The 21,461-nt window shown below is 38.2% G+C and overlaps 1 protein-coding gene across 2 annotated transcripts in view; it reads right to left on the bottom strand.

Moving 5' to 3' along the window:
- Window positions 1-21,461, bottom strand: part of Wdr7 (WD repeat domain 7) — a 277,721-nt gene that overhangs the window by 201,881 nt on the left and 54,379 nt on the right. For both annotated transcript variants that reach the window (XM_021215119.2, XM_021215120.2), the window contains exons 15-16: window positions 6,559-7,328; window positions 4,697-4,785 (exon numbers count right to left, since the gene is read on the bottom strand). In XM_021215119.2, coding sequence (XP_021070778.1) covers window positions 4,697-4,785; window positions 6,559-7,328 — 859 coding nt within the window. The remainder of the gene's footprint in view (window positions 1-4,696; window positions 4,786-6,558; window positions 7,329-21,461) is intronic.

The raw sequence follows: 21,461 nt of genomic DNA, 5'->3' as shown, positions 1-21,461 counted from the left end.
GCAAGATCCCCCCTAGACAGCCAAGGATACATGAGGAACTTTCGGGATAGCATTTGAAATGTAAATAAAAAAAAAAAAAAAAAAAAAAAAGAATTCAGACCAACTCAGAACAAGCAAAGATATGACAAGTATTGGATAACCCATATATTCTAAGAAAGATAGAGTTAAGAGAGTTAAAAAGGACGGCCTGGTCTGGCCTCAGTGACAGAAGAAGCACCAAACCCTCAAAAGGCTTGAGGCCCCAGGGAGTCGGGAGGCCTGGGCAGGGCCGGGGTGGTGGTGGTAGTAGTGAAGGGGGATCTTCTTGGAGATGGGGAGGAGGAGAAATAGGATGAGGAACTGTGGGAGGGTGGACAGTAGGGGGGGGGCAACAACTGGACTCTACGTGTAAAGAAGTAAAAGTAGTAAAAATATCCAGGCTAAAAATACATTAAGATAGGATTAAAGAAAATTAAGAAAATTAAGACCCTAATGAAAAATGACTAATTAGCTCAAAATTACTGCCATAGAAACTAAATAAAAAAACGGGCCTAGCAAGTCAGAGGGCTCAGTGCGTAGAGGCTGGAACAGCCAAACTGAAGACCCGAGAGTTCCAGGAACGTGTCCTGACTTCCACATCCACCCTATGGCAATGTGGGCATGGACAGACACACAGACACACACACGAAAATAAACTAACACAGACATATGCAAACAGACAAATACATAGAATGTTAAGGATTTAAGGCATCATTGGCATATGAGACAATTTTAAGCAGAATGATATGATATACATATAATGTGACCACTGGAGAGAAAAATATTTGAAGCACTATGTAAAATAATGCCCAATTTTATAAAAATTATGAAACAGGAAATAGACTCAAAGATGCTTGGTTAATCAAAGGATAACCAAAGAAAGAAAAGAACAAAGAACGTGGGACAATTAGAAATACAGCAAAGGAGAGGCTCAAATCTAACACTACTGACAATACCTTAAATGGAAATAGTCTAAGTAATTAAAAAGCAAATCAATGACCAGATATGGAGGCACACACCTTCCCTCCTGCATTGGGAAGGCAAAGGCAGACCAGTCTCTGCAAAGGAAAGGCCAGGATGCGCTATATAGCACATTTGAGGACAGCCAGGGCTATATAGAGAAACCCTCAAAAAAATCAAAACAAATTAAGTCACATTAGTTAAAAGACCAAAACGTGACTATACGATGCCTATACAAGAAACATACCTTAAATACAAAGTCCCAAGAAGACAAAAAGCAAAAAGATGGGAAGTTATATGACTAAAATAGTAACTAAAGATGCTGAGTCTTAAAAACAGAGTATATTTTAGGAAAAAAAAAATAAGAATATCAGCAAGCATAAAGCAAGCATTTATAACAACAAATGAGCCAAATAATAAGAATGATAGTCCAAATGTTTATGTAACTAGCAAAGATTTTTAAAAAATGAAAAAAAAACTTACAGAAGTTAGAGGAAGCATAGCAAATGATTAATTATGTTGTCAGGCTTTAACAGTACTTATTTAATACAGACAAGAAGGTAGAAAATGATCAACTGTACACTGGGTATCACCGAACAACCTGACCTGACTTTATCAAGTCCTCCACCTCACAGCAGACTGTACACTTCCTGTGGATGCACATATACATCTACACAGATGTACGTGTGCACGCTGGCAATGAAATACGTTTAATAATTAGCTTGATTTAGCAATTTCACAATATACAAATATGTTGAAACAAATATATGCTACAAAGATATACAATTATTTTTGAAGAAGTAAATACAGTGAATTGGAAAAATTCAAGAAGAATACAATCATTCAAGTAATATTATTTCACTATCAGTGAGAACCCAGACAGATTCTTGGAAAATCTTGGAAATGTTGGAAAAATTAAATACACTAACTAAATTAACTTCCGATAAATCAAAGAACAGCAGTGGGAAGTGTGGAGCTGCCGCCGAGCAGTATTTGGGAGGAAATGTCAGCACTAAATATGAGGGCATCAGGGCAAACCGCCTTCTCTCACTAACTAAACCCAGGTTCTCTTTCAAAACTAAACATTTAAGAGTGAACTTAAACTAGAAATAACAAGATGTTAGTAAAAATAAACCAAGCATCTAGAAAGCAGAAAAACCATAGAACTCAGCTGAGGAGAGCTTGGTCTTAGAGAAGACCTAAAAATTGTTTTATACTAGGTTATCTGCATTTAAAAAAAAATTGATGATGAATAACAGAAATGAAAAGGAGAATTTTAAGAATTCTATAACTTTTCACCTGATAAATTTGATAGAAAGTGTATGCAGAAAAATTACTAAAATAAAAAGGCAAAAAAAAAAACAGAAACAAAAAACAAAAAACCATAATAACTTAAAATAAATTAAAAAATTAAAATACATAGTTAAAAAAAAATCTATGTATTTGAGTCCTACAGCTTTCAGCTAATGGGTCAGACAACCCAACAGAGTCAGTCATATTCATCTATACAAACTCCTCAGAAAAGTCAAAGAAGCCTCTTTCCCTATCTCTGAGGCCATTACCCTGTCAGAAAGCCATTACCAGAAATGAAACTACACACTAAAATCCCATGACCACTACACAGTTTAAACAAATGTTACAAGTTACATGTAACAACCTATAAAACGGATAAGTCATAATAAAGTATGTTCTATATGCCAAGTGGTTTTCGAACAAAAAAAAAAAGCCAATATTGTTTACCTCATGAAGAAAATAGAGAAAAATTATAAAATCATTTCAACAGATAGAGGAAGAAAATCTAACTAAATCCAGTAACTATTAATAAATTAAACTCTCAACAAATTAGTAATATTAGGGCATCTTCTTAATGCAATAAAGAGCATACTGGAAAAAAATCTAAGCAGGGAAAATATATATAAATGGTCTATTCATTCAACAGTATAATATATAGCAACAAAAGTAACAACTAGTTCTAATGCAATAAAACTGATAAAGCTGATAGCAGAGGCCCGACAAAAGAAAATGAGTCCTGTACAATGAAATAGCTCAAGCAAATCTCAAGAAATGCAAAATAAACCATAAAGTTTATGAATTTATACATGATATTATATGATATGACTGTAAAGAAAAAAATAAAAATAAATCAATAAAAAGGAAAGAGGTCACCAGAAAATTTCCAAATGCACTTTATTTTAAGAAGTGCTTCTTGTTCTAATTCTGAAATATTACACATCATATTGCAGAGAAAAGTTTAAACAGAGAATTTGTTTTATATACAAACTATTCTTCAGTCTGTTTTCTTTAAGTGTACCTTTGACATGACTGTAATTTACTATGTGAAATATACTCTAGAATCTTGAAGACATTCAAGTTTCAGATTCTCAATCATTTCAGATTCAGATTCCAGATGAAGGAGGCTCAACCCTTAGCCCCCGTGGCAGAGGGAGACATAATAGGGAACAAAAAAGGAGTTTCTGAAGCGCCACCTGAGTTCTTTTTGTTTGTTTGTTTGTTTGTTTTTTGTTTTTGTTTTTTGTTTTTTTTTTTCTCGAGACAGGGTTTCTCTGTGTAGCCCTGGCTGTCCTGGAACTTACTCTGTAGACCAGGTTGGCCTCGAACTCAGAAATCCACCTGCCTCTGCCTCCCAAGTGCTGGGATTAAAGGTGTGTGCCACCATGCCCGGCTCACCACCTGAGTTCTACTCCTTCCATGGTTGTAAGAATGCTCAGATTATATACATTTGTGCTTTGCACACTTTTATACATGTATAATGTATGCTATGCATACAATGTAATTATCTAAATACCTCTATATATTATTTTTATATTGATAATGTACACCATGCAAAAATGATACTATAACTTTACTAAAGGACAGAGAAATGGGAAAGGGGCCCATAGATCTAAAGAACTAGAAAGGAAGGGTGCAGAGCACCGGAGCTAACTGTCCATATAATGACAGTATATCCTATTGTCTAAAACACAGGCATGCCACCGTTTAAGTATTTTAAACATCATCTCACTCCAGGAAACTCAGCATTGACCTTGGCCCAAGATACTTATGTGAGCACAAATGGCCTCCTAACATTCTTGAGGGGGGTCAGTATTTCATTTGTTAGTATTAGAAGGCTAGAAAATATACATAAAGGGTAATAGTATGTTAATTCACGGAAACTGTTAGGATTGACTTCAAAGGGAGAAATTCAGCCTTTCCCCTCCTACTCACTAATGAAACACAAAGCTAAAAATGAAAGTTACAGAATATCATTATTTAAATACAAAGAACAGTTTAATAGGCACTTTGACTTGTGAATAGCAACACAGACACCACTAGCAAACATCAGAATACAAGTCACAGCATAAATCTGTGAATTCAAACATTCCCAAACAGAGTTAAAAATAGGTAGGTATAACTTTTAAACTTAAGACACACAGAGCTAGCTAGTGTTGTCAAATGAAGGTGGCCCTAATACATACAAATTAGACCAAAGACCATATAATAAAATTATCTGAAATATGCTCAGTTATCAATTTCCAAATAAATCTGATTTATTTTTAACTGACATCTTAATTATCCATATTTACATCTGGAATCTAACAACTTTTCTCCCTTTTAACAATCTGAGACAGAGAAAATATTATGATTATACATTAGCGATGCCCTTCTCCGTTCCTACAGCTGAAACATCAGGTCAATTACGTATAAGATTCAATTTTACCTTGTTTAATCTGTCCTTGCACAATGTTACTGGAGGCTGGAGGGGAATCCCTTGCCTTAGAAAGGTCTGGGGTGCCAGGTCTAGGCGGCCTTTAAAAGAAGAAAGAAACACTGAACATTTTCCTATTTCCAGAGAGGTTCAAATTGCTACTCTTTAGATGAAAAACAAACACACACCGAACATTTGCAACTTAGTATTTCAAGAAGATGACCTTTTTCTAAGTTTCATACATATTTACACTATCCTTTTCAAATTCCAGTAAAATAATTCCATGACTATGAGGCAGAAAATAACAAACTTTTGTAACTAAAGTGTAGACTTCCTGTGAAGTCTTTACACATAAGTTTGAATGCTCCAGTGAACTACAGCTGACAAGTTGAAATCATCTTAGCCTTCTCTTCTTCCTGTTAACATCCCAGGAGTTCAGCCTACCCCACTGTCACTAGGGCACAGGAATTCATGGAGGAATACACTAATCTGAAAAGTATCCATATACATGGCAATAAAGCATAAACAAATCTTCAAATCCACAGATAAACTGTCTCATTTGGATTCTGGCTCAGCAATTCAATATATCAAAGTATTTGCAGGATTAAGGATACTGAGTTTTTATAAAAGTAGCCAGAACAGAACAAGACATGAAATAAATGCTACGTATGTGTCTTTTAGTTTTTTTTTAAAAAAAACAAAACAAAACAAAACAAAACAAAGGGCTGGTGAGATGGCTCAGTGGGNAAGAGCACCCGACTGCTCTTCCNAAGGTCCNGAGTTCAAATCCCAGCAACCACATGGTGGCTCATAACCATCCGTAACAAGATCTGACTCCTTCTTCTGGAGTGTCTGAAGACAGCTACAGTGTTCTTACATATAATAAATAAATAAATCTTTAAAAAAAAAACAACAACAACAACAAAAACTTCACATGCTAACATTTCATGAAGTGTAATAATAAGTTGTCTTTATAACTTTGGAAAAATGGAAAATAGCATTCAGGCTAAGCATTGTAAAAACATCAAAATAGTCTGTTTAAAAAGTATTGTTTTTAAAGTTATTTTTCTTTCCTCTTTCAGATTATGGACTGTACTCATTCCCACACCCCAGTGCGGATAACTGGATACAGATTACAAGGAGAAACACTGTGAACAGACACACATTTTAAACTGAATGTCAGTTCAAACCTCCAGAAGCTATAAATTTAAGGTTATATTTATAGAGCTAGAAGACACGGCTCAGCAGGTAAAAGCGTATACTGCCCTTGCAGAGGACCAGAGTGGTGTCCAAAGCCCACAGTGGGCAGCTCAGAACCACATTTAACGCCACCTCCGGAGGATAACTCCCTTTCCTGAAAGCCACAAGCACCTGCATTCGCATATGCACAGACCCAACTATACGCACACAATTAAACAATAAAAACTGTCATTCTTGGTCACACATGCCTTTAACCCCAATAATCAGGAGGCAGAGTTAGGCCAGTCTGTGAATTCAAGGCCAATCTTGTCTATATTGAATTCCAGACCAATCAGGGTTATGACAGAAAAAAAAAATCTTAAAAAAATTTTTAAGATTTTATTTACTCAAGAATTATCCTTTATGACCAACTCCTACATTGTAAATCCACTTAAAATAGCAACTAAATGCATCTACATACATATATACATATACAGGTGTGTGTATGTGTGTATTGTTATAATTTTATTGTGTTTTAAACTCGGCATTTTAGAAATGTCTGTTTTACAGTTTAAATGGGAAATCCCTAACATGACTAAAGCAGAAAAGGTTTGCAAAGCCAAACAACAATTACGGAGTATGGTTCTCTTAGCCCTTTCGAAACCAAAGAATAAGATTAAACTTCATAGTCACACCTGGTGGGGCCCTTCTTCATGTGATCTCCAATGAAAGTTGCATTGGTCATACTCATCAAAGTATTTGCCAGGGATATGATAGACAACAGATGCTGAGTGGTGACTGCTCGAGACACTGTGTAGGTCCCCTTGCCTACGCCCTCCGCTGCTGGCAGCTTCCTTCCCACTTCTGCTTTCGCAGGCAGCAGTTTTCCAGCGGCCTGATTATAACCAGGAAGCATCAGCGACATATGCCCTCCTCGCGATAGGAGACCAAAGGACACCGTGCAGTGTGGTTTCAGCATTCCGAGGCGATCGAGACAAACTTCATCCAGAACTTCATTCAAGCCCCAGGCGTGGAGACAGGACATGAATAATTTTGCGGTATCCATAGTAAGGTTGTATTCTAGTAGGGTCAGTGGCTTGGACTTGCTGGCCCGGTACTCAGGGTCACTTTCTTCCCTCCTCTGCCTCATCGCCTCCTCCTCATCCTCCTCCTCATCGAGGAGGTGCTCCTTTATGTTCTCTTTGATAGTTTCTTTCACTTGCTGGAAAAGAACTGCTGCTCGTTTTCCAGTTAGGAAAGAGCCCCCTTTGTCTGAACTGCCAGATGCTTTCTGCAGATTCTCTGGGGAAATAAGTGCAGTATTCGGCCTAGAGGCTTCTTCAGTCAGGAGTTGAATAATCAAAGCTTCCACATCAAAGAAAAGCACATGGATATCCGGGTCTGTTAGGTTTGTCTTTATTGCTTGAACCATCAGGGAGTTATGAGAATATTTAGGTAAATTACCCTGTAACAAATATTTTTAAAAAACAGTTACAATTCAAAGTGTTTAATTCCAACATTCATTAATGAGCAATAAGTAGCTGAATTAAAATGCTTATGAAGCTGTCCTTTTAGGGCTTCTGGGTCATTAACATATCTTTATCAACCAGCAACATGTAAAAGATATGAGCGTATGCAATTATGAGAACTTTACACTGACATAATCATTAGAATAACAATTAATTAAAACCAAGTATACATTAATAAAAGCTTATTACTCAAGTGGGAGTCTCCATACAATTGGTTTTGGCGACATCAGGGGACTCTGAAAATGAAGGGTGGGTGCCCAGCAGAAGCTGCAGGTCCGTCTGCAGCCCACACATTGGAATCCTTTTACCGCTTACAAAGTCTCTCCATAAAGACACAATCAGGTCTTTGGTTTTTAGATCACATAAGTACGGCAATCTGTGTTTCTTCTATGTCTGCCCTTTCCTTACTGTCCTGTTAGCCCTCCAATCCGTGAGAGTGGAGAGCATCTAGGGACAACTCTGAGGGCAGGTGCTCCACTTTTTTCTCTATCTGACAATGGCTTGTGGAGATGAGTGTACACTGTACACTTTGCTTAGGAGGTGCTTGTGTATGTGCATGTATATGTGTGAGATTCAGACATGCACATATACAAATGTTTCAAGAGAGGATGGGAAGAAATGTTAGCTAGAATGTAACAGCAATTACTGTTCTAATGTAATCATAGAATGTTTTATTCAGATTTTATATATATATATATATATATATATATATATATGCTTATATACCCATATATACACATATATATATACACACACATATATATAATTGCACATAATTAACACATGCTATTTTTCATAACTAGAAAATTAAAACTATAAAATAAAATATAAATTCCTTCAGCCCAAATTAAAGGATCACTTATAAACTCTCCTTTTAGCTTCATTGGGCTCCTAAACCATGTCTGTGAGCCCTGACACATAGCTCCTCCCATTTGTCCTTTGACATGAGTCTTCACTCATTCTCCGCCATGTCCTTCAATCCTACATGACCCTAATTCTCAATCACAGCATAGTTGCACATCAAAACAGTATGGTGAGTGCCTTAAATATATACATTTTCTTTGTTAACTATATCTCATTTATGCTGAGGACTCTTAATTATCCCAGAGAAAGCTTAGCCCATAGAGGTTAGCTCCCCAACACTTTGCATCTACCATGCACCAGATACTTGGATATCTCAGAAATATTTATATGGTTATTATTTTAGTCACTTATAATTTCCTTACTCTGTGAGATAATTTCAAAACATGAACAAACTAACTATGCTTTATTCATTCCTTGCAACCAGAGAGTCAGACTGAATAAACAAAGAACACTAAAAATATCTTACAAAAGTATTCCTATTGCTCATCAACTCTTCATGAAACAGTTACAATAAGTCCCTTAACTGGCACCCTGTCTCCATTTCCATCCATCCTGACTATGTGTTAGGTTGAATTCATCAATAGCATTTTGTAACTTGAGAAGTCTAGACTTCCTTGCAAAGCACAAGATGTTGTTCAGAACATACTACTGCTGGTCCCTATTTCACCTCTCAACACCATCCTATAACGCAACACAACCTTCCATTCATACCTTCCAGAAAGAGTTTCCAAGAGGTGGACATTTGCACACATTTACACTAGGACCACGTTCCTTCTCCATCTCCTCTAGCATCATTCACAAAACATCTCAAGTTGTTCAGTATCCAAAATCACTCACACAATTATTCAAGCAGATGTTATCACTGACTTATTGTCATTATATAAGCTTCTCTGAATTGAATGATGTTTATAGGATACAAATCTTTCTATACTACAGTAAAACAACCTAGAGAATATACCAAATAAGATAAAGTTATACTACTTAACAGTCAATATGAAACAAAGGGAGCAGAGCAGAGCAATCTATCTCGGGTGATTTACAGGGAGCGAACTGGAACAAGCAGGAAACACTCACATGGAAAGAAAGCAAGCTATAGTAAAGGAAGTGGCAGTGGGAGTCACAGGGTGGGTGCTGAAGAACCCACTGGTGAGCAAGAGGAAGAACTGAGGCCACGGTTCACTAAGAGCTTCCAAGATCACGCTGCAGCTTTTGAACTTCATTTCTGCAAACCAGAACACCACTAAAGCAGAATCATCAGTTCTGGTAAAATACAGGCTCCTGGACCTGAGCGTCAGAGCTGGGTTACTGTGGCTAGGAATGCAGACGAATCTAGTGAATTCCCTTAGGTATATGAAACAGACAATTTTACACAGTAATGTCAGAGAACAACTATTCAAATGATGGAGTCACATGACCAGATTCAGCGATGCTAGCTTAACAGGAACAAGAGCGGGGTCGTGAACATGAAGTGGGAGCAAGTTAAAGGTGCAGTAACACCAAGAAATGTGAGCGATGGGACACATCTGCCTTTCAAACATGGCACATGTAACCTTAGGCACTATGCTTGATGCTTTGGTATCAACGAGCACTAACTCAAGAGAATCATGCTGGAACTTACATATGAGGATTATGTCCAGTATAATACTGATATAAAAATTATTGTTAATAATCACAGCTACTAAATACTAAGCTGTTGCTCTAGCTCGGGAACTGTCCTCATTATTATCACTGGCTACATCACCGAAATACTGCAGTCTTCAGTGCACAACGCTGAGAAGAGGTGTGAAGGAATACATAATAGCATCAAGTAAAACGAAAAGTCTCCACAGTGCTCCTGAAGATAATGTCCTTTCCACAAAATATTGGCAACATTCTTTTATGAGAAAGAGACTATTGTCAGTCAAAGAACATAAAATCAAACAAGTCTGGCTAAAAAGTTCCTGAAGCAGTGAGAAGGGTTTGAAAAAAAAAAAAAAAAAAAAAAAGCAAGAGGGAAAACACAAGGTGGACAGACTTCAGGGCGTCTCATGTGATGTCAGCCACACATGTGCCCATCAGCACCCCAGCTCTGCAGGCATCTGTATCTCTTTCTGAAGGTGCTCCAGCAGACAGCCACATGCTCACAACAAAATCCTTATCTAATTAATACCATGTCTACGTGTGAGCTTTTAAGGCTCTTTGTTACAACCTCTCAAAGCTACTGAATGTGCTGTGTGTGATTAAAAGCTGAATCTGAAATTAATAGCAATGTACACAAAAAGAGAACGTAAAACATAAAAAGGAACAACACCAAGACAAATATATATATATATGTATATACATACATATACCATCACACATATTTTTTTCAGAATAAGGCTGAAGGCAAATGGAGAGAAGACGACTCAGCATCACTCAGTAGATGAGCTGTCATTTCTCACATCACCAAAACCTCATAACCAATTCCCTGACAGAAAACTTGTCACAACAAATAACAGATGCCCACCAAAGCTGTGAGAGTGATATTTTGGCTAAAGGTAAAGAAATGGCTGAGTTCATCACTCTCATGCCTAGTTCTCTAGTGTGTGGTGCTAAGACGAACGATAGGAAAAGGAACAAAAACGTCTAGTAAATTCCGAAGTTTTCTTGGGTTAATGATAAAATATGCACACCTGGGACCCGACTGCTATATTCAAATCATCATATATTGTCAGAATCTCAAAGCTAACTAATGAGGACACTCTAGAAGGCTCACTCTGTCCAGTTGTTAGAACCGCTGGAGTGTGTAGGAACAGTTCACCTTTAACCAACAGGATTCAAGTCAGTTCAACAGTTATATGAGGAGTGACCGATTGTAGATAATATGCCTGGGAGAAAACAAAGTATTTGTCCTTAAAAATAAATAGCTGAAAATCTACTTAACAATGACTAACATGGAAAGTTAAATTATAAAGTATATACAAATGACTGAGTCTCCAACTTGCTACTGAATGCAACTGTAATAACAGGCTATTAAACAGATTTAATGCCTATTTCAAGTATCTAATTTATTGTAATTTTCATTTTCTATGTGGAGGAAGTATGTCTTTAACCATGTGAGATTTCTTTTGTTTTATTTTTTTTTGTTTTCAGACAAGTTCTCTCTATGTATCCTTGGCTGTCCTGGAAACACAGAAACCCACCTGCCTCTGCTTCCACAGTGCTGGGGTTTTAAAGACATCTGCCAACATGCCCGACACCATTTAAAATCTTAAGGAAAACTTACTTTAAAAATAACAACAAAAAAGAAAACCTAGGGGAAAAATAATGTTCTCATATCAGAACATAAACCTGAGGCAAGGAAACGTCTCTCATGCAAAACCCAGAACGAACAAACGACAGAGCTCTCACCCTGCAAGCAGGTCCATCTATACGCATGACCTCAGCACACACATTTCAGATACGGTAGGCTCCACAAACAAAATGTAACAATCCAGAATGTTCAGCAGAAAAAGTCATGACATGTAGATGTAAGTTTTCATCATTTTATATCATTGAATATATTCTAGATGAGATCATATCCATGAGACATCTGAGAGCTTTGTCTCTGAATACCACGATTATGTTCTATGTATCTTTAATGGGTTTCGGATTTTAAGTGTATTCCATTTTATCCACCGTCTACAGGAAACCTTACTCTCTCACCATTCACTTCATTGATCCTGACTTGAAAGCTCACTTACTTTGAAATCATTGTTCAATAGCACAGTTTTCAATGCTATCTTTAAATAGTCTTGTGATTTATTATTCTTCCTGAATCAAATCTATAATATCATTTGATATGGGTTTTATCTAAAAATAGAGTTGATTTGCACTACCAAGTATTATGCTGCTGATATTCCAAATCAAGTGCAAAGCAGAAACACTGACGTGTGTGGTGTGTGTGTCACTGTGTGTCAGGTATATGTGTCATGTGTCAGGGTGGGTGCATGCACGTGCTCATGCAGGCCAAGGCTGATGTGAGATGTCTTCCTCTTAGCCACAGCTTTTTAAACAGAGCATCTTCCTGAACCTAGGGCTTACTGATTCAGCTCACCCTGTGCCACCTCTCCAGCACTGAGATTACATGCACTGCCATGACCATGCACAGGTTCTGGGACTCAAACTCAGACACTTGTATAGTGGCCACTTTAACAAATGAGTCTCCATAGTCAGTAAAATGTATACATACATACATACATGCATACATACAAACAAACATGCATACAGCTTTGAAATCAGTGGTTAAAGACCCTTAGGACAGGTTAGAAAATGAGCATACATCTGACATGCACAGATTCCTCTTTCCTCTTTAAATAAATGCTGAATAAAACAGACTGCAAAAGAAAATTATGCCTAACAAATATGAATTTACTACTGTATGAAATGTATAACTGAATAGATATAATATTTATAATAGACATCTTAAATAACTTAAGTTTCTTATGTACGGTATAAAAATTGATTTAATATCAAAAACTATTTGGACAGGAAATAGAAAGGAACGATAATTTTCCCCTTGATTTGGTAGATGATATCTTATTGACAAAAGTACTTTAAAGAGATTTCTAAAGTTCTCATGCATAATAACAAATGTAAAAGGTACACTGAATAAAAATAAATAGATGTCCTATTATACTTTTAAAATACTCTAAGGTAGCTGAGAGAAATCCTCCCAACCTACTAGAAAATATTCACAACATGGCTTCCCCATTAACTACTCTCCATATCAAGAAAAAGAGAGAGGGAGGAAGGAGAAGGGAAGAGATAGGAGGCGGTGGAAAACCAGCAAGGAAATGAGTCCACCCAACATGGCTGTCTGGCGCCCTCTGCTGCCGCACTAGTGTTCCTTCATGCTGGTGGGTAGGCTAAGCGGAGTGCCTCGGAGAATCCAGTCACACTGGGATTCAACAGTATGTCAGGGACCACACCACCCTGAGCATGCTGAGCTCGTCCGGAACAGTCTGTTCTTGGATGGGATGAGAACTCATGATCGTGTGTGATTGATAATACAGTAATACTCTTCCTATCTCTTCCTCTTCTTTCCATGTGCTTCCACTAACAAGCACCTAACTAAACACAAACCAAGAGATGATATTAAACATATCAAGGAGTGCAGCTTTTATATTTTAATGGAATTTATTTAACAGAACATAAATAATGTGTAATTATAAATATCAAATGCAAATGGTACATCTTACATAGGAAACACATTTTCAAGTTATTACGTCTAAAAACTGGATGCTATTACTACACAATAATTATTAAATAATGTTAAGACCAAAAATTAATTTAGTAAAATTCAACAGCAACCCAGGGAATCAACTTTCAACTCCAGCCAAAGAACCAAGAGCCCCAAACACAAAACAAGAAGCCCTCTGTTGCAACGCAGACTCTTACATGAGCAGCTAACTTCCTAGTTCCAGACTTTCTGTTTGCCATATAACAAAATGACTACCTACTTCAGGAGCTGAGAGCGGCTGATAGGTAATACACACAGTACTCTCCTCTCATTTTATACCAAATGCACTCGTCAAAGAGATCCATGAAAACAGTTAAACTACCTGTGGGGACTGCAGTGGGGAACGGCTATGTTAGGGAGAGCTGTGGTCAAGGGATACAAACTCCAAAGATCCCTGTTGGACGCACACGCCATGAAAACCCCTGCTGTATTTTTAATTTAGAGTGTGCAATACCAAGTCATATATATGTCACTATATGAGTTCCATATTGAAAAAAAGATTAAAACTTCAACGTCAGAGTCATAGATCCATAGCCTTCCTGGACATTCTAGGAATAACCATCCAAATAGATAAGAGACCTTCAGTTTATGACCTGTGGCTACTAGTGGTTCAGGGACTCTCTTAAAAGATGTAAAACAATTCCAGGTAGAGGGGACCATAGCATAAGCACAGAATCACTTAGTAACAAAGCAAATCACTAAGGTTACATTTGCTTATTTTGCTAGCGGAACTAGTTTTGTGTTTCTTATAGTTGTATTAGCATGTGGCAACACAGTTAAGAACACTTGGTATTCTAAGTGCATGTCATTCGCGTGACATAACAAGGGATGGCACAAAGGTTTTATGGCACATGCACAGATACTGGTTCTGTAGCTAGGATGTTTACTATCACACAGCAAAAATGATGGATTTCTGATGCTGCACTTGCTCTTAAAAATATACTGCTAGTTTCATTACTAGTTTGTTCAAAGGGAGGTTATCTGCATGAATTTTAAGCTATTATTTGACTAGGTACATGGGAAAGTGCTATTCTTTTTTTTTTTTTTTAAGATTTATTTATTGTTATATGTAAGTACACTGTAGCTGTCTTCAGACACCCCAGAAGAGGGCATCAGATCTCATTACAGATGGTTGTGAGCCACCATGTGGTTGCTGGGATTTGAACTCAGGACCTTTGGAAGAGCAGTCAGTGCTCTTAACCACTGAACCATCTCTCCAGCCCTGAAAGTGCTATCCGTAAACCTATTCTCCATCCTGTTCCTGTCCAAAGCCTTTTGGCTGGCACTGTGTCCTTATTATGAGGCTCTTGACCTACCGGGAAACAGCAGAGTCTTGAACAGCATTTTTTAATCACCCAAAACAGAGAGTTACAGAGAGCCTCACAGGTCCTCGGCTGTCTCTACTCCAGTCGTGATGCCCTCTGCGGACTGAGCTGGACACTGCGGAGCCATGCTCACCAGGACCCCGACTGAGACACTCTGAGCATTCATGTCCTGACTTTCTACAGTTGAGAACTGCCCACAGCTGCTCTTCACTCTCACAGCTGCTGCCTCAGACTGACCTGAGGGCCTCTCACAGCTCTCAGGGCACTGCTAGACCTGCACATAAACTGAGTCTGAAAGGCCATGGTGGGAGCTGGGCAGCAGGCGATTTTTAGAGATCCCAGGTGATTTCAATGTGCAGCGCAGTCTGGTAACCGCCACCATAAGGGCCTTCTGTCAGCGGAAGTTCCTCAAAGACCACCACTCATCCTCCGCCATCCAACTGGGACCCTATGCTTGGCCATAACCATTCCTTCAGAGCTACCTTGCAGCATCCTCACAGGACTGCAATTTTGCAACAGTAAGAAAATGCACCCTCTGTTTCCCATGTGCCTTTATTCTAGCCCATCACAACTGCACATTTAGCCCCTCTTTCTCTTTGTTCTTGGCTTCCTCTGCCCTGAGCCTCTGTCACTCAGCTCCCTCCTGCAGTGCCCTGCATCCCCATAGATTTCCCTTAAATGCACGAGCATTTCCTCATTTATCAATAACCAATTCTCCTTTTGCCTTCTTGAGGCCCCACCTCCCGCTGGCTCTTTGTCCTCAGCCAAGGGCACTCTCTGCTGTCTCCAAAACGACACATCCACCGCTCTGCTCTCTCACTCCTCCCATCTCTGCTCAGACAACTTCTCCTGATCTTTCCATTGCACTTTTCTGTCCTCTTCAGTCCTTTACAGCCCAGCCTTGCCCTTGGAAAGGATACCTGACCTGACTGCCAGCCGGACCTGGTCCTTGGAGGTGGAACACTGACTGCATTTCACACAGCCATCTCCTCCTCTACCTTGCACCTCTTGCCTCTGCTGACCAGCACATTCTCCTGCTTCTCCTCAGATAGTCCCTCCTCCTCCTAACTAATCCTTCCTCATCATGCTCCCTTTAAAGCTCCTATTTCTAAGAGTCTTCATATGAACGAATGATCTCACTTACTCCATAGAATTAAGAACCAGCCATATATACTTTTTCAGATATATTATTTATAAATGTGAATATATTTATTTATACATATAGTCATATATACTTACATATCCATATATAGCATATATCATGTGTATTCACATATATGATATATGAATAAATACATTTATTTTTATATATTCATATGTATTTCATATACTTACACACACACACACATATATATATATATATATATATATATATATATATATATATATATCAAGAATTCATTAATATATGCATCCCTTTACCCTACCAATCCCTCAAGTTTCAACCCCTTAAATTACACCACCTGACAAACATCCTGACATATGTAACACACAGGCACTTCAGGTTTACCATAAACCAAGCAAACAGCTCTTCACTGTCCCTATAAAACCTCCTCATACATTCAATATCAGACTTGATAGAGCCACTTTCCAGTCAGTCAATCAGGGGACCTTTGGATAAACCTTCCTTATTACTCAGACCCAATCAATCATCGGCTCCCACTGAATACAACTCAATTCAACTATTGAGTTTAAATTCTCCACTGTACTCCTTCCTATCAAATCTATTGACTGGCTTTCATGTAAAATTCCATTTGAGTAAAGAACTCTAAAGATTTTTTTTTTAATTTTTGAAAGCCACTGAGGTAAAAGGCAAAAATTTCAGCATCTTCCCTGGTACAAGATGAACTCACCTTTCTTTCTTTCCCACCGCTACAGGTCTCCAGCTGAGCTCCAGCCCTGACTGAACAGTCTCTCCATTTCCTTCTTGCTGAACACAGTGCACTCCTCCACTCAAAATCTAAATATACTCCGCTTACCTTCCCCCAAACAGCCGATCGCAATCACCTCGGGCTAGGAAACCATCTGCAATACTTTCAGCATGTCTCACCACACCATTGGATACAGAGTTTTACAATTTATCTGTTCATATTTCCTGAGAGTAAATATCATGTCTTATTCATTTGGCTCTCCAGGGCCTAACACAGTACCTAACTAGTCAATAAATGCTTACTGAACTGGACTGATTCAATTATTTTGCAGCATAAACTATAAAAGTCAAAAAGTTTTAAAATATTTTATATGGTCTAATAAAAAACAAAATTTTTTCACAAATACTAAAAGAACTTAATTCTTCAAATTGCTATAATATTTATAATTAGTCAAAAAACCTTTATATCTATCACAATAACTTCAAGGTCTTAAAGCAGAATTAAAGATAAAGAATCTCATATGAGGGCTAAGAGGATCTGGCTCCTGAGGTCATAGTTTGAATCTCCTTAGTGCTCCTTGGAAATCTATAACTAGATTTATAAGGAGTGATTTAAAAAACCCCGATGTATCTCACATACATTCCATTGCTATGTTTTCCCTTTCTAAAAAATATCTTAATGTATTTCCAAAGCAAAACATGATCTGAATTTAAAAACATCACAGAACAAACCACCTTACCTTGGCTCAGGATATAATGATGCGTTAGACTGACTATGCACTACACAGGCTAATCAGAAATCCACTGAACACTTCCTATGCAGAAGGTACATGGCCAATTTGACATTAGGACCAAAGAGTTCTTTCATGTAGTCCCTTGGAAACTCATTATTTAAAAGTGTTATAAAATCATCATGAATAAATAAGTCATGTTTAAGAATTCTTTAAAGCAGGAAAATAACCCAAAAATAATATAATTAGCAAAACAAGTTCTTATTATTTATTTACAACTTTTAATCTAGTGTTACTGGTTAATTGAATCAGTGCTATTGTATTCATAGAAATTTAAAACTCACTTGTTTCAAACTAGAAAAAATGTTGACAATGTGAGTTGAAAATTTTAAAGGTATTTTACCCCAACCTATAAAATATACATATACGATATACACATAAAAGAGCACATGCCTGTACAACCTACAAACAATGTTCCTTCATATATGTGTGAAAAGTGAACATGCTGTAACAGGTGAGCTCCAATGTAGAGCTCACACACTAATGTGTGTCTCAGCAGTCAATAGAGAAAGACAACATATATATGACATATATAGCTATTATCTGAGAAAACTGTTAAAACTGATCTTAGAAGGAGACATGTCACAAAAGCTCTTCCTGGCTTATTTCAAGATGAAGTAACAGCTGCTGTTATTTGTAATCATTAGCATCTAGATGGAACAAAGAGCGGTGACATTTAACACTGTAAAAAGTCCGAATATTTGTTCTGTAATGATTCATGTGGTTTGTCACATACTTTCTTTTTGAAACCCTTGTAAACATGTAAAAGCTGTTCTTAGCTCCAAGGACCTGATGAGTGAGTGCTGAGCACCACCTGCAGATTCTAGGGAGGACTAACAACAAAGGAATAAGGTTCCATAAGAGACCACCATGTACTTCAATCAAATGAGCTAATGAGCTCACCTGATAAAAGACAGACAGCCTCAGACACAAGAAACTCTGGAAACTCCTAGTAAAGTGAGAAAAAAAGTAACTGAAACACTACATATTTCAATAGTTAAAAGACAAAGGAAAAAGAAAAGCCCTATCTTAAAGGAGCAATAATATAAATAATATATAATTGCTCAAAAACTTGAATATAATAGCACACATGCCTGAAGTCCCAGCTCTTAAGAGACAGAAGCAAAAGGATTACTGAAGGTGCGATATTGGATTAGATACATGGTAAGTTCAATACTGGCCAGGGTCTCACAGTGACAGAGAGAGACAGAGACAGACACATAAACACACACAGAGAGAAAGAGAAACAGAGGCATTTGAAAGAAAGAAGAAAGAGAAAGAGAGATTAGACAATGGCCAGTAGATTGGACATGGCCAGGGCTAACTGTGTCAAAGAATAGCAGTAAGTAAGGACTAGAAAAGAAAGAGTAAGAGAAGCAGAGCGAGAGAGTTAGGGAGAAAGTGAGAGGAGAGAATACAGAGAACAGCAAGAGCTGCAGAATGGTGAGCCTGGCTGGGTTCTGACAAGAACGAGTAGCCCAGAGATGCAGGGGCCATGAGAGTGGCTTGGGGGCTTGAGATGTGAATGGCCACCGAGAGAGCTAGGATGCTTGAGACTCTTGGTATATGCTTGATATATGCTCCAGATGCTGACAGGCGCCACAGGTTTAGTGTTAACTGAAGACATCCATGTGGCCCCTCCCTCCTCTTTTTGGCCAAGAGTAATGGAAACGACCAGCATCACAAGTTCCTATGGATACACACATACCCCCCCACACACACACATATTTTACACTGCCACCTAGAAGAAGCCACCATCTCTTGCTATAATCATCCTCAGGGTACTCCACAGACTCTACAGTTAGTTCTATTATTAGCACTCGGATCGTGTCTCTGAACTAACCCTGAGAGTCAGAACCTTCTTGCTCTTTTCTGTGAAGAACTGTTTGTTCACCTCACGATGGAGTGCACACGTCAGCCCTTCTTTATCTTCACCGCCTAATCTCATTTTTGACCCTAATGACCACTCACTGTATCAATACAGTAGCTACGACTTTCCTTTGACAACACTTATTACTACTTTATAGATGTCATTACACATGGAAAAGTTTTCTTTAACAAAAATCTTTCAAAATTGTTCAACATCATAGAATTCCCAGTTAAACCCTCAGCTTCAGAATCAAGTTCCTTTACAGTATGATCTCAGTCTACACTTGCAAACAAACTTCTCCCTTGTCACAGATAAGGTAGTGATACTATATTAAATACTGAAAATAAAAGGAAACACTTGATGCCTTCCCATTGGAAGTTTAGTACAGACAAGAGGGAAAACAAAGCCGGGTGGTGGTGGCACACACCTTTAATCCCAGCACTTGGGAGGCAGAGGCAGGTGGATTTCTGAGTTCAAGGCCAGCCTGGTCTACAAAGTGAGTTCCAGGATAGCCAGGGCTATACAGAGAAACCCTGTCCTGAAAAAAAAAAAAAAATCAAGTCCCCATGCAAAATTGTACCAGAAGCAATCTACAGATCCAACCCAACCCCCATCAAAATTCCTACTCAATTATTCCCAGAAAATGAAAACGCAATCTTCAACTTCACAGGGAAAGAAACAAACAAAAATCCAAGCTAACTAAAACAATCCTTAATCATACAAGAACTCCTGGAGGTGTTGCCATCCCAGATTTCAAACTGTACCTCAGAGCATTGTAATAAAAACACTATGGTATAACCATAAATGCAGACATGGTGGTCAATGAATTAGAACTGAAGACCCAGATGTAAATCCACACACCTATCGATGCATGATTTTTGACAAAGAAGCAAAAACTTCATGCTAAAGAGAATACAACATCTTTAACAAGTGGTGCTGGTCAAACTGAATGCTGCCTGTAGAAGAATGAAAGAGATAGAAATCTATCACTCTGCACAAAATTCAGCTCCAGACGAAGGTCTCAGCATCAAACCAGATGCACTTGAACTCACTGTCACAGGAAAGGACTTTCTGAAAAGCACAAGGATAGCCAAGGCATGAGACTAACAACGACTAAACTACCTCAGGAGGCTACAACGCTTCTGTATAGCAAAGAACACCAGTATTTGAGCAAAGTAGCAGCCTAGAGAATTAGAAAAAAATGTTATCAATTATGTATGTGTCAGGTTTAAATATACCAATAAGACTCAACTGAGTATCAACAAAACAACCCAATTTTAAAACAGGGTATATAAATAAAAAGTTTTTCTCAAAATATGAACCACAAATAGCTGACAAACACCTCCGGAAAGTCTGATCTCCTCAGCCACTGGGGAAATGCACACGAAAACTACTCTGATCTTTCACCCTACACCGGATGGCAGCAGGTGCTGGAAAAGCTTCCGTAGAAAGGGAGCATTACTGCTGGGACTGCAAGCTAGTAGAGCCACTATGAAATCAGTGGGAGGCTCCTCAAGGAGCTGAGAACATATCTACCTGTTAGCCAGCCACACCTTGTGATAAAACACCATGACCAAAATCAACCTGGGAAAGAAAGGGTTTGTTTGGCTTAAACTTCTGCATCGCAGTACATAATCAAAAGAAGTGAGAGCAAGGACTCATGGCAGAGACCTAGAAGCAGGAACTGAAGCAGAGGCCAGTAGACTGCTTACTGGCTTGCTCTCCATGGCTTACTCAGCCTGCTTCCTTAGACAACGCAGGAACAACTCCCATCAGTACTCCCACATTAATCATTAAGTAATCATGAGGAGGCATGTGTACAAGCCAGTCTGGTGGGACATTTTCACAAACAAGAGACCCTCTTTTAAAAAGACTCTAACGTGTGTCAAACTGACATAAATTTAACCAACATACCTCTTACCTGGTTAACTGATGCTCTGCTTAGGAACTGGAAGCAACCTATACATCCATCAACTGATGAATGGATAATGAAAATATGGTACATATATATACATAATGCAATATTCTTTAACTGTTAAGAAAAACAAAATTAGCTGGGCGTGGTGGCGCACGCCTTTAATCCCAGCACTCAGGAGGCAGAGGCAGGCGG

Source organism: Mus pahari, chromosome 15 (assembly GCF_900095145.1).
Source record: "Mus pahari chromosome 15, PAHARI_EIJ_v1.1, whole genome shotgun sequence".
NCBI lineage: Eukaryota > Metazoa > Chordata > Mammalia > Rodentia > Muridae > Mus > Mus pahari.
The sequence above is the reverse complement of the archived record's forward strand: the minus strand, read 5'-3'. Positions and strand labels throughout refer to the sequence as shown.